This window comes from Cyprinodon tularosa, unplaced genomic scaffold (genome assembly GCF_016077235.1).
Source record: "Cyprinodon tularosa strain WSP-4 unplaced genomic scaffold, ASM1607723v1 ctg42, whole genome shotgun sequence".
Lineage (NCBI taxonomy): Eukaryota > Metazoa > Chordata > Actinopteri > Cyprinodontiformes > Cyprinodontidae > Cyprinodon > Cyprinodon tularosa.
In genome coordinates this window covers 861,287-882,359 of record NW_024039141.1, presented here as the reverse complement: position 1 = coordinate 882,359, position 21,073 = coordinate 861,287, and the positions used below count along the sequence as shown (strand labels likewise).

The 21,073-nt window shown below is 39.2% G+C and overlaps 1 protein-coding gene across 1 annotated transcript; it reads right to left on the bottom strand.

Annotated features, from left to right (window-relative positions):
- Positions 1–16,809: 16,809 nt before the first annotated feature.
- egr1 (early growth response 1) lies at positions 16,810–20,817 on the bottom strand. The gene is made up of 2 exons (XM_038299135.1): positions 20,097–20,817; positions 16,810–19,409 (listed from the first exon to the last, which is right to left on the bottom strand). Exons 1-2 carry the CDS (start codon positions 20,305–20,307, stop codon positions 18,091–18,093), a joined length of 1,530 nt encoding a protein of 509 aa, XP_038155063.1. The 5' UTR covers positions 20,308–20,817; the 3' UTR covers positions 16,810–18,090.
- Between the last annotated feature and the right edge of the window lie 256 nt (positions 20,818–21,073).

Below are 21,073 nucleotides of genomic sequence, written 5' to 3'. Positions count from 1 at the left end.
ATTTATTTATTTATTTATTTATTTATTTATCAATATTTTTACAGAAGATCCCCAGTTTATTCACCTCAAACCTTTAAATCAGCTTGTCTAAACTTTAAACAGTTATTTTCTTTGGTGCAACTTATATTTTGACTCCCCTAAATTTCTGAGCATTGTCTGTGATGAAACTGAAGGTTAACTAAGTTTTGGAATGCATATATAATGGTTTAACAAAACTTAAACAAAGCTTTATTGTTTCTGTTTAAGCTGTAAAAGGTATTCAGTAAGCACATATATTACTGTGGTTAGGATCTTTTTTAACAAAAATGTTTTCGGAGCAGCTACAATAGGTAGCTTAACTTGAATCAGTGATTTTTGTCCAGCCTCTTCCTTTTAATCTTCTGTGAACAAGACTTACAAAAACATAATCTTTAGAAGTGTGTGTGTCACACCCCTCTGTTCTGCTGTGTTAGGTCACTCCCACACAGCTGTCGATTTAGTCTCGCTGAGTAAACTAAAAACTTTTCTGGATCTGGATCGACTTGCTGTTTGGTCCAGATGTGGATCAAAATCTAAATCACTATTAGGTAATATTGGGATCAGGTTTCAGTTACTATTTTGATGGAGACCGCTGCAATAACAGCACCTCATGCTTGCATTAATGTTGATGAACACCAGACGCACCCAGCAGGTATTCCACCCCCTGCTTCCCGCAGCACCCTGATGACATCAGCTGGTGTGGAAAGTAGCCATTAGTTCCACCTCATCACTGGGGGACAAATATAGCATTGCAAGGCTTTCATCAGACAGGGACGACAGCTGTAGTTAGGGGGGGGGGGGACCTGTCCAGATGATGATACACATTTAGAGCATCTCTCCTTTATCTCCACTTTTCCTATCTCTCTTTCACTAGTAATCAGGCTGTCATGACTGCACCTGATAAACCTTTAGACTGTTTCCAGAAAGGCACATGCCAGTTTGAAGCAAGGACTAATACACATGTTTTCAAGGGTAGCTACAGGATTGCGAAACCTAATTCTGACCACATTTAACTATTGATGACATGTTTATAAGGTGGTTTAATTGAATTCCCTACCTGCACTATTTATTAAGCATATATATTAATACTATACAATATCATATAGGCAGAATGGTTAAAAAAACCCAATATTTTCTGATTAAAAAGGTTTTACTGTAAATGCCTGAAATCAAAAAGCACATTCTATCACAGATAAAGATTACTAAGCAGTCTTCTGTCTCCAGTAGCTTAAATCTACATGATCTTTTAAATTGTAACTCTAGGAAGCCTCGTTTCAGTTTGAAGGCAGTTATGACCCTACTGCACTCTTCTACTGAAATATGATTTTGGCTCTTTCTTTCCTGGCTGTTCTTGCACAATGCCAGTGTTTTAAAGTAGTTTCCTGACTGTGGAATTTCCCTATGATTATGAGTGGTTTTTGTATGTGCTCTATAGAGGAGAAATAAAAAACACATTTTCATCAGTTAATTAATGGTATAGATGATGTATTTAACTAAACAACTAAGATGTCAGTAGAAAGTCAATGCCATACTTTGTGCACATATATTATTAACTGAGATCAGAGGGATTTATGCACTGACAGTCATTTGGGATTAACAGGGGGGCAGCTTTTTATGAATGGCACTGTAACATATAAAAAACATTGATAAGCTCTTCTCCTATTCCCCCTTTTACTTGTAACGCAACACAATGACAAGGCTCATCTTTTCTATGCAACACATACAATATATTCTGCATTTGAACTGCACCTTGAAAACCTAAACATATGCAGAGTTTTGGAGGTGTGTGTACATTATACACGGCTGTGATCATCACTCTTTTTTGCTCAGTGAAATATTTTTGGATGCACCCAGGGCAGTGGCAGGATGCAATGTGAATAGCAGCAAACACAGCAATGTTGTAGCACAAAATTACTATGGCTTCATCCCAAAACCTCCTATTTCTAACTCCTGTCCTTTTACCTTTTGCAGTGTCAACAGTAATAACACTATCCAGGATAAGAAAGGCACCCTGGACTCCTGAGTTACATTTGAACAGCCTTCAGCCAATGATGAGTTATTTTAGTCTGATGTAAAGGAGGCCTTACATAAATAGTAATAAATCAGAGGGGTTTGTACTTTTACAGTTTATAATTTAAACTGGAGTCTCTTTTTATTTCATGTTTGATTAGGCTTCAGCATATAAATTGGGCTTTGCAACAACCAGATAAAGAGTGCTGCTTTTGTTATCCCTGGTGCTGCATTATTAAAGCAGAGCAGTCGCAACACACACCATCATTGTCAAAACACCAAATAATGTCTCTTTCAAGTCATGGCAGCCCTGTTTCTATTATGTTTGACCCTGAACTAATACTGCTTTATATTTCAGATGTGCAAGTGGGATTTCTGTGGCACATTTATTATCTAATAAATAGCAAATAGGTTAGGGATTATTATTTGGTTGCTTGTAGACCGAATGCACTGGGTATTATTAAGTTCCATTCAGCGGTGGTGTTCTGTGGAAAAGCAATGTGTGTGTGGTGTTGGGTAACAGGTGGCCACAGAGTTGAAGCAGACACCTGGCCTCCATCTTTTGAATGACAGGTGTTGAAGTCACTAAATGTCACATCTGGAGGGCGGAGGGAGAGAACCAGATTTTCTCTCAGCTCTCTTTTGATGTGTCAGAGTGAGACACTGGACGAGATCACTGGAGAAGGCTTGTTGGGAGCTGTTTGTAAGAAAGAGAAATGCCCCCAAAGACCAGGAATGTGTGAATAAAATAACCCTATTTATAGTAAACCTGGATTGAGCAATATTCAGCCAAAAAGCCTCAAGACATGGACACACATACAGGACTGTGGCTCTCACCTTTAATCTGGGCTGTTGTGACAAGCTGGTGGTTTTCTGAGCTCTCGAACTGCAGCTTTAAGCGAAAGTGGCTCCCCTGAAATAAATTCCTACTGTTTCATGTGGAGAGCCAGTTATAGAAATGAATATTTGGGGATTGTTGAAGAAAGGGGCAGCAAACCATTTAGAATTTATAGGTTTTCTTCAAAATAAAGTCTGGGCAGCTGCAGAGAGGCAATTTGTAGGTGATGCCGGATGCTTATTATAATCTTTCCTAGGTGCTGTTTTCATGCCAAAAGCATGGTTTGTTTAGGTCATACATAAGGGTTCTTGGTTTCCATGCCAAGTTTTAAAAAAAGCAAGTGGGCATAAAAATAATCCACTGAATGGTATGGATTAGTGCCTTGCAAATGTATTCTTACCCCAGTAACCTTTTCACATTTCTTTTTGCAAAAGGCTCATTGTTATTAAGACTGTTATTAAGCTTCAAGTAAATAGTTTAGTGTTATGCAAATAGAATAGTATTTTTAAATATCTGAAAAGTTGGGTGTATACTGTATGTATTTTTTCTTGCTTGCTCAAATGAAACTGCATGCAACCATTTACCTTCAAAAATCACCAAATTGGTTAATTGGGTTCTACTTATATGTTATTCAGAATGGTATTATAATAGAAGCTGCTCTGTAAATGCAAGGAAACATTAACAAACATCCAGTGTCATGCAGACCAAGGACCTCACTAAACAGTTCTGGGACACTTTTATGTAGGAAACAAAAAGGAAGGTTAACTAAAACAATATCCTGAGCTTTAAACATCTCAAAGAGCACAGTTCAATCCATTGGTGATGGGAATGCTAGAGCGCAAATGCAAATACCTTGACATACCTTTCAATGTTCAAGCCACTTCAACCTTAGATAAATGTTTACATTCCCATTCAAACTGTTCTCATATAGTTCACCTGAACGAGATGCTTAAACAGAAAGATACACAATTATGAGTCCTGTATCTAAGGTTGTGTATATACTTTATTCTAACGAAGGGTGAAAAAGAATCAAATTGAATAACACATTTTTTTTATTTTCAAAACGAATTTCGTGTCCCTTATTGTCCCTCCCCTGTCTCTGGTCACTGTGTATCTAAGAAATACTCCTTTTTTGTTGCAGTGTCTTTATTGTGTGCACTTAACAGTTGTAGCAGCCTTATTTCTTTACTGATTTTTATAAAATATGGCCAAAATTAAAGAATCTAAATATTGCAGATGTTATGATACATAGAAAAATTTTCTCTTTCTAAACATAAATTCATGACCAGTGTTTATTGTAGTGTTTATAGGTAAAACATTCTACTCTATATACAGATTTTGCTCTTTCTAAAGCTCAAGTTGGTTATTTGTGATCATTAAGTCACAGCTTGTTGGTTTCTGCCCTTGTTATTCAAATGTATTTACTACTGTATAGGCTAATAAGAGCGTTTCATGTGACTCTTACCTTCAGGGGTGGTCTGACCACCGGTCCTGGCCAAGCTATCTCAGCTATCACCAAGGGGCAGTACCGAAGGCGCTGTTCTGGTCTTACTGGAGTTGTAGGACTGCATTCTGTGCAGTTTGTATGGCTCAGGTCAGGTTCCTCACTGAAGAACCCAGACTCAGACCAGTTACCCCCTCCTTTCTGTGTCTGAAACTGTCTGAAGAGGAAAGAAGGAGCATAGATGGAGAGGATGAGTAAGAAAATAGCTCTGTTAAGTGGAACACTATGGCGATAGCCGTACTGCTCCCAAAATCTGTTGGGCTCTTTTTGGCATCAAGACAATCATTCTTATTGCCACATTGCCAGACAGACCCCTGTTTAAAAAAAAAAAAAAAAAAGCTCTGTCACTACTGTGAATAAATATTTGTTCATAATGGAGCAGATAAAATATATACAACGAAGAAGTATAACACTTGCATAGGCTTTCCAGAAAAAATAACTTAAAACATTTTTAAAAGTTAAAGTGTCTGGATTCTTTGAACCAATAAAACCAATACATTTCTGATAATATATTTAATATATTATTTTTATTTAAATCCTTAATATTAAACATTTTTCTCCAACCTCTTCTTAATTTGGAAAAAACTATTTGTGTTAGTAGTTTAAACTACTACCTTTAACAGAAAAAGCTATGATTTCCCTGATGTTGTCTAAATTTTACTCACAGGTTTAATTTAGAATGTTTTACCCGAGTTTGATTTGATTCAAATAATAAACACATCCCATATTTCAGGTGTTTCCCCCCAAGCCTTAAACAAACTGTAGGAAGTCCTGATAGCTGCTTGTTTGCTTGCTAAGATGGACCAAAAGAAATCTCTCTAGGACCTTCTTGATATGGGATCTCAGAGCAACCTGTTTATAGTCATGGATGAATGGCAAAATTGCTTAGATACTGTAAATCATCAAAAACACTTCTTTCTAGATTTCCATAAGCCATGTGAGAATAAAGCTGGATCAGTTCAGCTTTTACCAAAATTCCACTTTTCGGCGTTCATGTAAGACAAATTTGGCTCTGATCTACTAAAGGTTGATATGTATAAAATAAATAGTGCAAACTTCATGCAGAAAGCTGACCTGCTAACCAACCGTGCATAAATGTTGCGTGCACAAGCAGTTTAGTGCTCCTTTTTACGGATTTTAGTGGACCATGGCCTAATAACAATAGAGATATATGCACAATGAGCACACCATCTCCAATGTGCAAATGCTATACGCCGTCCCCAAATGGAAAAATTGTCTTCATTTTGTTTTGTTTTTTATTTTGTATTCTAAAAAGGATAAAACTGACCAATATTTTTTGACCAAGTTTGGCCCGTCATGATATATGTCAGAGTGGTTTTGGTTAAACTTACAACTTATATTTTGGTAAAGTTATTTTAAGATCAATTTCTAGGTTTTATACAGCCTCTTTAGAAGCCTCTAATGTTTAGTTGTTCATTACACATCTACTGCACAACACACAGCTTTCTGGTAAGCAGAGGAAACCTTAGAAACATTAATTAATTTATTTACCCAGCTTCACAAACTCAGTTCAGGGATTACAGACAGAAAAAAAAGAAACAACTAAAACCTACTCACAATCCTTGAAACATAAAGACTTTTAAGGTTCTGTTTGCATTTCAGAGCCTCCTAGGTGTCTTTTGTGAAACTGTAGTGTACTTCATGCCGAGTTGAAGAGGTGTCACATTTGGAGGTACTTAAGTATGAGTTGTTTTTGTTGTCGGTTCAAAGCCACCCACTTCAATCAAGCAAGCCTTATTAGGTAGAGCTTGAGTTGCCAGGACACCTGTAGATCACTGCGCAACTGATATGTCACAAATCTGCTTTGTGTGCTGCAAATCGTTTTAAAGATAGCTACAGATTTTACCTCAGTTTGCTCTTACAAGTTTTGAACAGTTTGACATAACAAACATTTCAAGTAAGAAGTAGCTAAGCAAGTTTTAATATCATGAGCAACTATTGTGATTTTATAGATGCAAAGAGCATCTGCTTATCCAATAGATGTTGAGTTAAAATGAACAATGACAAGTTAAATTACAATATTTAAGAGCAATGAAAACACCATAAATATAAAAATTATTAAAAAAAACATGAGCAACTAATCTCTAAAAAACATAAATCATTTTAAAAGAAATAAGATAATCTAAAAAGTATATTCTGAAGACAAGAAAAGGATTTTAAAGCCACGCCTATCTTGTGAACTGCAAACTGGATCCCAGCATTTCTTCTTGGTAAAAAAAGCTTCATGGAAAAGCACTAAAATGACTAATAGAGAACTTCTGCTTCAAATGTGAAATAGATGACATCTCTGGAAGCAAAATAAAGCGTATTGATTTTGGATGAGTATTTTTTTTCTTATTAGAAACATTTTGTGACAAAGGGTTAGGAAACAATCTTGGATTCAAGCAAAGGAACAATCCAACCCAGGGGAACAGAACACAGCACAGTTCATGTTACAGCTATGAAAGACAGCTCCAACAGGAACTGAGCAGCATTGACCAAGGGTGTTTTTGTTGAACATTAGATGTGGTCTTTAAGGGATCCACTGTCAGCAAAAAAAACAAAAACAAAAAATGTTTACTTATATCTGCAGATCACATTGAATCAATTACTTTCCTCTCCTTATGTTCCCCCTTTAAATCTGTGCCTGTGTAAGTTCTTAATCACATTGGTCATGGCAATCACAAACAGAGGCAACTTTGCTTTTGTTAGATTTTCTGAAAATGTTTCATCACCTATTCAGGCATCTCTGTTAATTCTGTCAGCTTACACTAAAGCATTCTGTAGTTAGTTTGTTGATGTTTTAATAATAATTGTGCTCCAGGGTTACAGTCTAGACATAGACTTAAGCTTAGACATTTATTGTTGTTTTGTATATATAGAGTGTATACAAAATTAAATTTCATTTTGTACTCTCAAGACATTTCAATTTTGTTAAAGTGCAGCGGAGGGAAAAGGAGCCCCGATGATCTGCAGTTCTCACTACTTATTTCACCTTCTTTCAGTCTGAGGAGCTGCAGCCCCACACCACACAGTGAGACAGATGGTCAGAATACTCTATTGTTTGTATGGTTTTTGTGTTTGACCACTTGAATTATCATGAGTGTGCTTGTATAGCCTTTCTAGGGTGATTTCCAGGAGTGAGTTAAGCCATCAGCTCTGGGCAAGATTCAGATATAAATTTGCATCCAGAGAACAAAGTACACATACATTGATGACCACAATGTTATAATCTTGGACAGGGAGGGCGTATGGTTTAAGCAGAGGTTTTAGCTTACAAGCATCTACAACTCTGTCCTGGAACTCACTCCGAAGAGGTTAACCAAGCATACTCATCATGATTCAATTGGCCAAACACGAAACACATACAAAACACATGCCAACAACCGAGGAGAAAGAAGGGTGAGTCAATGAATGCCATCTGTCTTGGAATGTGCTTGGGAAGATGTGCCTCCAGATGCTTAGAAACATCAGCACTCCAACCACAGATTGCTCCTGTAAGCCAGAAGAATTAACACAGACTCCTGGATAGGTTAAACTTAACCAGATGGATTGACTCTGATTTAAATCCATTTTGTGGTTACTTTAAAGATAAGTTATGTACGTTTTTACTGAAAAATACTGATGGATTTAACTGAAAAAAAGCCTTTTATTATACCTTTATGGCTAAAACACATTTGATAAGCAGACTAACATCAGTATTTCAGAACCAATGCATATATTAGCCTATTTTCCAGAATTTACTTCAGGTTGGAAGTTCCTGTGGTGTTCTGTGGATGTGATATCAAGCATGTCTATGTTAAATGAGTTTGACCTAGCAAACAATTGGAGCGTTATATTCAAGATGGATTTTGTGGACATTTAGAAGCGACCAACATCCAGCTCAGACACCAATAACTCCACGTAAGGTAAAAAAAATAAAAACAAAAACCTTGATAATCTTCAAGAACGAGTAGAAGAGTGCTGCAGTTCTGTTTTGTAGCCACAGGTGGTAGTATCATTGGAAAACTCTGTGATGCCCCTTTAAAATTGGTAAATTTATCAGCTTTAACCACTACCCAGCTTCTCAGTCTCTATGCCAAATTAATGACAGCGTGCCTGACTGCAGCTGCACGCCTTTTTCTTCCCTGACCACATGTGCAGTATTAGCTTAAAATGACTTGATAGCATTGAATAGCATGTTGCTGGGAATCTAACAGTAGACTTACTTAAAGGTATTATGGAGGATTTTTCAGCTCTCCACGCATGTGAGAGAGCGTACTTGAGCCTCGTGCATGCTCTGTTTAAAAGTTGCTGTTCTCATAGCTCATAAAAACTTACTGTGTCCAAACATCCGCCCTAAATCCCTCAATCACTATATAGAGCGAGGACTATATACTGGACATTGCGAACTCAGTTAACTGAGAAAAAGGTGCATTAGATATATACAGTATAGTCAACATATTACAGCTTTTTTTATAGCAGGATTATTACACAGCGTTATTGCACAAAAGTCATTTTCAGTGGAGCAAAGATTTGATGAGTCAGCATCTTGACAACAGGCCACAGGAAGTGCCTAGTGAATAATATATATATATATATATATATATATATATATATATATATATATATATATATATATATATATATATATATATATATATATATATATATATATATATATAGCTATTGCACTGGGTGTCAACTATAAAGAAACAGGTTATTGCACAGGGAATTAAATGGTAATTGCACATTGCACATTATACATTGCACAAGTTATTGCCATTGTATTACTAATACAATAATGGAGTTAAACCATGAATATTGAACATTGACTTATCATATGGAGCAATGCTTAAGCTGAAATATAGTAAGTTTTTATCTGAATGCTGCAAGTTTTTTGTTTAGAATTCCAATACACATAGCTCACCCCAGTGCTCTTTTAAATAGAGCAGGAAGGTTTATTAGGTCTCCAAACCACTGTTTTCAGACATCACTGGAAAAATCACCATATATTTTTTAATTTTTATTATTTGCTTTATGAAAACCTACAGACCTTGCAAATACAATTTTTTTTCTAGTGGTCATTTTGTTTTTAATCTTTTTTTGTTTTTTATGCTTAGAAGTTTAGTGTTGCAGACATATGATCTCACTTAAAGCTACAGTGTGTAATAATTACAGGCATATAAATTCAGAAATTTAATATATTATACATAACTATGTTATTTATCATCACCTATGAGCTCAGCCTTTTAACCATAACATTTGCGTTGCCTTAGAATTCGTTATTTATAATTACATAGGAGCGGGTCTCGCAGCCATGGAGGCTGACATCTTTGCGCTACGGCAGCGCAGAGGCAACAAACTAGCGATTGCGAGATCTCCCATGACGCTCGAAAATAACTACGGCAAGTTGAGAGAGATGAACTGAGACGGTACTGAACAGTAGATGGCAGTATTATGCCTGAGAAGCGTTTAGTCTGCCTGAAACCAAAGAAGAAGAAGAAGCAGGTATACTGCGCCTCGGTAACAAGAAAGGTAAACAAGGCGGCAGGCGTGAGTGACTTTGCAAACTGTTTGGCACTCTGTGGCCAAACATCAGACGAATGGAGGATCATGCCTACTCTGTATCACAACGAAAAGCGGCGGACACCGAACCCCCGTCATCTAAGAAGCGGAAACACGACGAGAATAAACGCAAGAGTGACAAGAAACGACAAAAAACACGGATCAACATTGGCACGGCATTTACACGATGGAAGTCACTGATGGAGGAAAAAGGTTTTCAAAGTGACGCTCAAGTTGCCAGTTTTCTCTTGGACAGGTAATTAATCCTATACACACAATTGTCTAATATCACTGCAGTTTTTGGAGTACAGGATGCTCAGACCTGTCTAAAACAATAACATGCTGCGTGATGATGCTGTTACTCTCCAGTATACTTATTCAGCAACGTCCCTGACGTTTCACAGGTAATGATTCAGTAATTTTCTGTAAAATAATTTTCTGGATATATACCTCGGTTACTTCTCTCCGGCTCCTTTGGAGATCTTCAAGCCTTTCCTCCTCTGCTCTCACCCCGCTGGCTCCCCTCTCTCGCCTGGCCCCAGCTGCACGCTCACCCCGGCCTCTCTGCCCTCTTCCTTTCCCTCTTCCTTGCCTTGTAACCCCCGTGCCACAAACAAGACTTGGACTCTGTAAACGGGGAATATATATTCTTCCAGCGAACACAATCTCGCTGTTAAACTAATGACTACAATTACTTCGTCTGTTTATATCACCATGCAAAGCAGCTCACCAAAACGTCACAACGACGTAGAAAAAATAACGGGTATATTTATTATCTTAAGTCTACATGAAATCTATACCCTACACAGACTAATGAAATACTATCTGTAAAATTATCTATGTAAACAAACCTCATCACTTGAGAAGGTAGGTGATGCGGACGTCGTGGAAGACATTTTGTTCCGTAACGCTCGCCGTACTGTTGGGGGGGAGAAGCGGTGGGGGGGAGACGTTCATGTTGCTGCAGTCTGCAGTCTGACCGCTAGATGTCGCTGAAAATTACACACTGTAGCTTTAAGCATCCTTTGTCTGTGTCCTCAGAATCCTTATGCCATTTCTTCTGTTACACTTTCTTTTACAATTCTTGATTTCTATTACAGAAACAAATGTCTTTATACTGAGCTGAAATTCTGAAAACTATTGAAAAGGTAAAGTTATTAAAAGTTATAATATATGCACTTTAAGTTTTGCACATTTCCCGTTTTAATGTTGCAATCCACCTGAAATGTAGCAGCAAGAAGTCTGGAAAGTCAGTTAATCAGGCCTAAAATGTGCAACAGGTGTCACAGAACATGGAAAGCCACCTGATGACTGTTTTTGTTAGATAAAAAGCTATCCCAGCGAGGCAGACTGAAGCTCAGAACATGAGATCAATGGAGCATATTCAAAAGACATTAGATAGCAGTCCTACTGTCACAGCGCTGTGATAAAGTACAGGAATCTAGCCTTCCAGCATACAGTGCCACTTCTCTGTGATCCTCTAGTGGCTTTCCTCCTTGGCTTAATCGCTCCATGTCTAAGTGAAAGCTATAGAAAGGCCATCAGTGTCAAAGCCAGGGTTTGGTTTGTCCTACCCAACGCCCAGTGGCCCAGGGGACGCCAAGAGGTGAGGACGGTGAAGAATGGATTGCTGTTGGCTCCGGAGTCCCATTCACTCTCTAACTTGCTCACATTAAAGAGAGCTCAAATCACTGCAGGGACTTGGCCAATGATGTGCTTATCAAACAGCATATTTCAAAAAGGCATCTTAAAAGGCCCGAGGGCGAAGAGGCAATAAGAGCACATTTGTATGTGGATGAAAGGGAAAAGTGTAGACAGACCTTGCATCAGAATACAGCGGGGGGAGATCATTAGCATCAGTGGCAAAATATTCAGAGAGAGGGAGAGAGTGAGGTGGCGCTGGGATGGGGATGTTGGGCTGTGGGGAGAAAGAACAGTTCCCTTCGCTGTTCAAATTTTTTTTTTTTTTTTTTTTTGTTATACAAAGTTCCCAAAAAGAATATGAGAACAAATACATTTTTGAACAAAGGCTGGTCTCTTGAAGTGGAAGCCCACTGGGGTGCTTGAGGTGGCTCCTCTGTGGGTTACAACAGAGTGAAGCCACAAATGCATCTCCTCTGACTCTCCTCTGATAGAACACACCCAGCACATGAGCTTTGAACTGTGAGGAAGAGCCCTGAATCAAACACAATCATAAGCTACATAATTCCAGCGTTCTTTCCGTGGCATTGGTTGCATCTCTACAGCATTCTGGTTAAAGACCTTAACAAATTCAGGCCACAGCCCCCCCTGTGTGACAAATACTGGTTGAAATATTATCGTCTAACTATACAAAATGGCTGAGAGAAGCACAGTTTGCGGTTTCCAGTTAGAGACTTTCCAAAAGTGTGGCAATGTGAGAAAGTTTTTTATTTAAAGCTACAGTGTGTAATTTTCAGCGACATCTAGCGGTCAGACTGCAGACTGCAGCAACATGAACGTCTCCCCCCCACCGCTTCTCCCCCCCAACAGTACGGCGAGCGTTACGGGACAAAATGTCTTCCACGACGTCCGCATCACCTACCTTCTCAAGTGATGAGGTTTGTTTACATAGATAATTTTACAGATAGTATTTCATTAGTCTGTGTAGGGTATAGATTTCATGTAGACTTAAGATAATAAATATACCCGTTATTTTTTCTACGTTGTTGTGACGTTTTGGTGAGCTGCTTTGCATGGTGATATAGACAGACGAAGTAATTGTAGTCATTAGTTTAACAGCGAGATTGTGTTCGCTGGAAGAATATATATTCCCCGTTTACAGAGTCCAAGTCTTGTTTGTGGCACGGGGGTTACAAGGCAAGGAAGAGGGGAAGGAAGAGGGCAGAGAGGCCGGGGTGAGCGTGCAGCTGGGGCCAGGCGAGAGAGGGGAGCCAGCGGGGTGAGAGCAGAGGAGGAAAGGCTTGAAGATCTCCAAAGGAGCCGGAGAGAAGTAACCGAGGTATATATCCAGAAAATTATTTTACAGAAAATTACTGAATCATTACCTGTGAAACGTCAGGGACGTTGCTGAATAAGTATACTGGAGAGTAACAGCATCATCACGCAGCATGTTATTGTTTTAGACAGGTCTGAGCATCCTGTACTCCAAAAACTGCAGTGATATTAGACAATTGTGTGTATAGGATTAATTACCTGTCCAAGAGAAAACTGGCAACTTGAGCGTCACTTTGAAAACCTTTTTCCTCCATCAGTGACTTCCATCGTGTAAATGCCGTGCCAATGTTGATCCGTGTTTTTTGTCGTTTCTTGTCACTCTTGCGTTTATTCTCGTCGTGTTTCCGCTTCTTAGATGACGGGGGTTCGGTGTCCGCCGCTTTTCGTTGTGATACAGAGTAGACATGATCCTCCATTCGTCTGATGTTTGGCCACACAGTGCCAAACAGTTTGCAAAGTCACTCACGCCTGCCGCCTTGTTTACCTTTCTTGTTACCGAGGCGCAGTATACCTGCTTCTTCTTCTTCTTTGGTTTCAGGCAGACTAAACGCTTCTCAGGCATAATACTGCCATCTACTGTTCAGTACCGTCTCAGTTCATCTCTCTCAACTTGCCGTAGTTATTTTCGAGCGTCATGGGAGATCTCGCAATCGCTAGTTTGTTGCCTCTGCGCTGCCGTAGCGCAAAGATGTCAGCCTCCATGGCTGCGAGACCCGCTCCTATGTAATTATAAATAACGAATTCTAAGGCAACGCAAATGTTATGGTTAAAAGGCTGAGCTCATAGGTGATGATAAATAACATAGTTATGTATAATATATTAAATTTCTGAATTTATATGCCTGTAATTATTACACACTGTAGCTTTAAAAGCTGCTGAATAGCTCTTTCTTGCAGTTAGACACAAAAAAATGGTTCTGCTAACGATGAGAGGACGCGTCAGATTTCAGGAGTCGAAGCCACACAAAGAGTTTTGTGAATTCCCCTCCCAAAAAACGGCGAATAATCTTCCATCATCTTTAAAACGTTTACATGCATTATCTAAGTGTAAAGATGATTTGTTTATGTGAGGAAAACAGTTTTCTTATGTGCTCATTTTAAAATATTTATAAAAGGGCAGAAGCGCAAATGGGTTACAAGAAACTGAGGCAATGTTTAGTTTTTTTCCTTTTTTGGCAGCATTATTTCAAATAACTTTACGTTGTGTTTCATGTCAATGGTAGATGCCTTACAAGTGCAATATTACAGGTGCATATACTGGATATTTGATCTCCACTCAAGGGAAATTCACTATCAAATTTCCACCAAAACTTATAACTTTCAAATTAGAAAATGGCTGCAAAATAAACAAAAATGTTCAAACATTTGACAAATATATATAAGCATATAGGATTCAAAATTTGAAGTCTTAAGTAGTCCAGACTTGCCTTTTTTCTTGATTTTAGATTGTAATTTAGATTACGAAACACTAAAAATTAAGGTAAAGTTGCTTGTTTTTTGTTTTTTTTCCCTTTTAGTTTCTTAAATGTTTTCTTTTGTTGTTTTGTTTTTGTTTGTTTTTTTCCTATGGGTGGGTTTGTCGACCTTTCTGATGAGAATACATGAAAAAAGTGGCGGGTATTTCACCCCAGAAGCCAAATACCACATTTAAAATACAAGGTTGTCCAAAATTTGATTTAAGTGTTCATTCAGTTTCAATGTCAATAAATAAGAGTTTTAAATACATTAATGTTGACATTAATTGTTATCAATTTAAAATAAATGTAGCTGAGGAACTGCTAAAACGTATTGGCCAGCTTTATCTTTTAAAGTTCATTTGAGGTTCTTGTAACCTTAAATAAATAATGCAGGAATTCTTATTTCTAGGGGATGTAATAAAATGTGACACAGAGGGCTGTTTCTTTAGCTTCGGGTCAATAGTTTAAATAGAGAGTCCAAGTTATGCAGGATGCTCAGAGAAAAACAAAACAAGAAATGCAATAAAATGCGTTATTTTGGTTCACCAAATTTAAATATCTCTTATAACCTTACTTCTTTGTTTTTTGTTTGTTTGTTTGTTTGTTTGTTTATTTAGGATGGTATCATAAAATAAACAAACATTTCCTGTCCTATCAAAAAACAAAAGTTTATGGTTTTTCTAAACTCTGCCCAGCTAGAATGTTTTACATTTTATCAAATAAACAAAGAGCACTTCACTTTGGTTTGGCAAGACACACAAGATGGATATATTGAATACCACCACTGTTAAGCATGGTGGAGGATCTGTGATGCTGTGGGTCTGTTTGTCTTCCAAAATGTTTCATAAACCCCTTTTAATTCAATTAACAAATGAGGTTGCATTATACTAAAAATAAATAAATAAATGGCATCTGCCAGTAAGCTTAAGCTTATAATCTTACATTATCTTTCAGCAAAATGATGACAAAAATGACTGAATTCACAACAGTTACAGATTCAATTCTGGATGAAAAACAGATATTTTCGATAAATGATACATCAATTTTGCTTATTTGTTGCTTTTTTTTTTTTTGAGTTTTTATGGCACTAGTTGCACGTTTTTTTGACAGTAAGCTGACAGGAAAGGGGTGTGGGGGGGGGGGGGGGACATACGGCAAAGGACCACAGGTCGGATTCCAACCCGGGTCGGCCACATTGAGGACTAAGGCCTCCGTACAAGAGTCATGCGTGCTAACCGCTGCTCCACCTGCACGCCCAGATGATACATCAATTTTGCTAAATAAAAAAAATCTAGTTAAAGCTTAAATATTTAATTTTTTATTGTGGTATCATGCTATGGTATATGAAATCCATGAACAAGCAAAGATGTTGCCAATATATGGCTGTTTTTATAACAATGAGGATTATGAAGAGAAACATTTACAACCTTAAATCAAAAAACAAGATCTGGGAAAACCCCATGCACAACAGTGTTCCTGTACATTGGCAGCAGCTCATCATCAGTTCTACATATGGCTGACTAGACTGAAAAACTGATCCCCAGCAACAGAGGGACATGCATGGATATAAACAAAACTCATCAGACTCAGTTTGGAAATCCGGGATCAAGAGACCAATTATCTTAATTATTCCGCTTTTCCCTCCATCACTCACGTCTGCCTGTTTTCCCGCTTTCTATTTTAGCTGTGTCTGCATTTGTGGTTGTTTTGTTTCATGCATTTCACATAACAAAATTACTTCATAGCTCACAGAGAAGCTGCCTTACGTCTACACTTGCTTTTTTTTTTTTTTTATCAGTAAAAGAAAAAATGCTTTTTTTATTCATTTAGCTTGGGAATGTTGTGGCCGTTGAGTAACGATGGTGAAACGAAGCTGGGAAACCCCTCAGGGCCGGGCTGTCTCTGTTGCACCCGTGAAAAAGTTACCACCACCACCTGCATCAACCAGTCAACCTCTGCAGCTCCCCTGCTAAAATGGTGACAGCGTTTCGTCAACTGAAAAGAGGGGCAATTATTGTGTGATGGATTTCACCTGTATACCATGAAAATATGTCAGTGCAAGCCTCAGGTCTGTGAATATAACTACCAAAAATCATTTCTCTGTCAGCACATAAAGAGACAGATTTTTGTGAAAGATCAAATAGCTGGAAGCACGTTTGCCCAGCAATCTCTAATAAAAGAGAAATGGAACTAAGTTTAATATCTTCCAGAGGATGTTTAATCTAGATAAAAGTTGTTCATCTTAAGTGTTTGGTGGGATGCTGTTATCAGTAGAATAAGACTGCAATGACTATATAGAGATTGAAATTAATATTTTATGGTTTAGATGGACTGATTAAAATCAAACATCTAGTTTGATTGCAGTAGAATTCGAATGATTCTAAGTGATTTCCAAAGCTGCCTAAAGTATCTTCAGAAACAGGGCAGTCTAGCAACAAAATATGAAAACAAGTCTTGATATATATTCATATTTTTATTTATTTATTTATATTTCATTTCTGGAAGGATATCTTGTACAACAAATATCCTATTGGCAGTTAAGCGCATTCAATGTGTTTAGAAGCCAGAAACAGTCACTTATTTAAACAAACACAAATACAAAATAAAGTAAACCACAAAATAATGAACTGCATGTATATAACATACAAAAGAATCCCATGCCTACTTAGTAGGTAACTTCAACATTCCAGCTCTTGAAGATGTGGATATTTACATTTACAAAAATATACTTTAGGTTTTTTTTCCTTTTTTTTTTTTGCTTACATTCTGATAAAATGAAGCGGTGCCCTCATAGCTCGTCCCTTTTTCTTTCTCCCTCTGAGTGCGTACATTTTGTAACAAAAATATTCCCTTAACACTTAAGGCGAGATGCAGTGCATCCACTCTCACACTCAGCCGAGTTACAAAATCTGCAAGGCTTCACGAAAGGCACCAAATAACAGGAGCATTTGTCTGTTTAAGATTTTTTTTTCAGGTTTTTTTTTTCCATTTCTCAGTTTTTTTAATATAACCAAGCGATATGTCACATGTGAGAAAGAGATAGTACCAGTGGATGATATTTACAACAAAAACTAACATCACTCTTACTCATGCTCGAATACTTAAGTGCTTCTTTTTTTATCTCAAAAAATGTCAAAACGAATCACAGCATCATCACTACATAATAGAGAAAGTATGTAGAAAATATGGCCCTGCTCACTTCAAATAATACAATGCAAATAATTGTTCACATCAGTGGTACCAAGGAGTGATAAAAACAAAACATGGCACATGTACAATATACATATTTGATAGCTTATGTATATCATTCATTGTCTTTTGTATAAATGCCTCAAGCACGAACGTGCCTGAGGAATCCGTCTGTCTCTTGTTTTAGGTTTATTTGTTTTGTTTTTTGGGTACCTGATAGCACAGACCCGCCAGAGCTGTTTTCTGTTTGTCTCTAGAGTCCTATATGCATCTGAAGGGCTGCAGTTTTTTAAAGAGACGGTATAAAATCCCTTTAAACATTGTACTGTCCTTGCCCAGTCCTTGACATGTTTTTTTTGTTTTGTTTCGTAGTTTCTTTCAGACAAATCTCAAGATTTACCTGCACTACACCCAGGAGGGGAAAAAAGTGCTTTTAGGGGGAGGGAAATAAGAAGTCCTTTTGATACTGATTTATTTTTCTCCCTAAAATGAAAACCTTGCAGAAGGAGAAGTGCATTGAGAGTACAAAAAGTTTTTCTCTCTGCTCTGTTTTTAGCAGATCTCGATTGTCCTCGGGGAGACGGTGCTGTGCATGTCTGAAAGTGGCGTGGGCACCGGAGAGCTGTAGATGTTGGATGCAACTGATGAAGGGAATGAGGTGGCGACTTGAGACTGGAAGGTGGTGGACATGGACGCCGATGGGTAAGTGGTGGCGATGGATGGAGAGGGATAGGAAGTGTGGACGGGAGAGGAGTAGCAGGAGGTCACTGGAGAGGAGTAGGAAGATACTGGCGAGGGGTAAGAAGTGATGGGAGAGGGGTAGCTGGAGGCGGGGGAGGCAGAAGATGCTGGCGCTGACGTTACCACGGCAGCTCCAGCCTTCTCTGCCTTCTTGTCCTTTTGCCTGAGGTGGATCTTTGTGTGCCTCTTTCTCTCATCACTGCGGGCAAACTTGCGTCCGCAGATCTCGCAGGCAAAGGGCTTCTCACCTGTGTGAGTGCGGATGTGCGTTGTCAAGTGATCGCTGCGGCTGAAGTTTCGCATGCAGATGCGGCACTGGAAGGGTTTCTGACCGGTGTGAATGCGGATGTGACGAGTCAGCTCATCGGACCGTGAGAAGCGACGATCGCAGGTCTCCACAGGGCAAGCATAGGGCCTTTCATGTGGTGGCGTCTTGCTTGGCCGTGTGGGGTACTTGCGCATGCGGCTGGGCTTTATAAGCTGGGACTGGTAGACAGTTTTTAAGTCCTGGGAACCCGTCTGAGTGGCGAAGGCCTTGATGGTTGACAGAGGAGTAAGTGAGGGCTGGTTTGACTGACTCTGGAAGGGTTTTTGGTCAGGAGGGACCAGGCTGATCTCCCCCTGCTGCTGGGGGAAGAGGTAGTCAGGAATCATTGGCACAGGGAAACTTGTCTTGCTATTAGGGTATGCAGGCGGTGGGTACTGCACTGATCCGGCTGAGCTGACAAAACCCTGGCTCTGGTCTGGAAAGAGGTCGGAGTTGGGGCTGGAGTATGTTGGGGCAGCTGAGTAGATTGGATTGGGTTCGCTGTGGTGGATTGAGGTGTTGAGGCTGGAGCTTTGAGATGTGGAAGAGGTTGAGGAGGAAGAAGTGGATGAGGATGGGATGGTTGACGAGGAGGACGAGGAGGTCTGTGAGGAAACTGAGGAAGAGCTGGAGGCAGGTGCAACATTGCCCATAAGGCCGGTGAACAGCCCCAGGATGGGCTCCGCCCAGAGGCTGTTGCTGCATGTGGTGGCGGGTTCAAGGGTGAAACGGCCAGTGTAGGATATAGGAGGCAGCCTCTGGGTGGGATATGTTTGCTCCCCAATAGACTTTTCACAGGAGAAGGGGATATCAGATAATGTATCTGCAGAGAGTAGAAAAGAAAAAGAGAAATAAGTCAAAATGTCATTTTCTATAAAAAAAAATACTCCTGCCAGAGGTAGGCAGCGAATCACACTCTCTACTCCATTTAATATCATTAAATTAAACACTCTCTAATAAACTCTCATCTCCCAGCTTGTAAACTGTCTCTGTGTCAGAGCAAGCAGTTGTGCGTGCTTCCTGGGGTCACATTTTCCTCTATGAACAATATCTCGATCTTTCTTTCATTTTCTGTCTTCCTGTGTTGCACGAACACACACGGAATCACAGATTCCTAAAGACCATTAGAGCCAGAGGCAATTGATTACCAAAAGCTGCAGCTCAGCGGGTTTTAGGAATCTAATTTAAATTGAATGGAAAAAGTCTATCAAGCATGTAGTGACTGAGCCCCATTTGACTTTTTAAAAGGTAAATCATGTAGATGTATAAACATTTTATTTATATTTATCTTGCTTTTGTAAGGTTCCATAAGCATAATTAATATCTATTTATCTTTACTTCCCAAAGTCATGATACTGGTAATTTAAGAAATAACAGTTTAAAATTGTTAAAAATTTTAATGTAGAAATTTATCAAAGTTTTATGTGAACTCTTTTCTGCAACTCATAAAATATTATCTTAACATAGCACAGCATTATTTAAAACAAGCTGAAAGAAGCTCATGTTTTACCTCCAGGAAGGTGGTCATACTGCTCCCCTGGTTCCCCGGAGCCAAAGCCTGCACCCTCGGGTGCGGAGGCAGAGAGGAAGGGGGTCCCTGCATTGGTGAGCATCATCACCTCCTCCAGTTTGGGATAGTTATCCATGGGGGAGTGAGGAAAGCTCAGAGGCTCTGAGATCTGCAGGGTAGGGAGGATCATCTCGGTCTTGGCTGCAGCCATCCTCTGCTGGTGCTGAGGCTGCGCTGGTGGCTGCTTCGGAATCGCTGTGTGTGCTGGCAGAGCAGTGCCTCACAGGTGGAGGAGATCACTTAGCCCAACACTTCAGCCGATGCAGTGGAAGACCTTGCTCCGTAGTTCTTCTTCTCCAGTAGATGTTTTTTCCTTTTCCTCTCAGAGATGAGAAAAATCCACTCGTATTTTCAGCAAGAAAATAAATATTCAGTCCTCTACACTCATCTCCTAAGATTAATCAAAATTGATCAATCTTTTTTTTTTTTTACATTAAATAAGGCTACCTTTCCAATCAGGCTCTGACTGTCTTCTATGGTTGTTGTTTTGACTTTTTTGTTTCACTTTTGTAGTGATATTTCTCAGGCAGGGACTTCTGTGTGTCGCTGTTCTAACTGTTGCTCATGTGGGCTCTCAGAGCTCTCTCTAAGAGCTGCGAGGTTTCCCTGCTCTTATATACACTCTTGTCGTGACGTAGATGTCCATAAAAGGAGGCTGAGGAAGCCCATATTTAGGCATTGCGGTGGAGAACACACCAGGCAGAGGGACAGCAGAGGAGCGACTTTATATTAACCGATTGCAGTAAATTTGCGAATACACCCCCCCCCCCCCCCCTCTCCGGTCCAGAATCCATGCGTCTTCACAGCCGGGCGGCTCCGGTAGACAAGCGGCGTTATTTTCACTCTCTCTCGGTGCTCAGATAGATTTGATTCGGATCTCCCATCTGTGCAGCGGGCTGCCGGCTGCTCCCGGAACC

Excerpts from the sequence above, each read along its gene's own strand:
- egr1 (XM_038299135.1), bottom strand. The coding sequence starts at position 20,307 with ATGGCTGCAGCCAAGACCGAGATGATCCTCCCTACCCTGCAGATCTCA. Across the intron at positions 19,410-20,096 it reads GTATGACCACCTTCCTGGAG|ATACATTATCTGATATCCCC; the intron begins GTAAAACATGAG and ends TACTCTCTGCAG.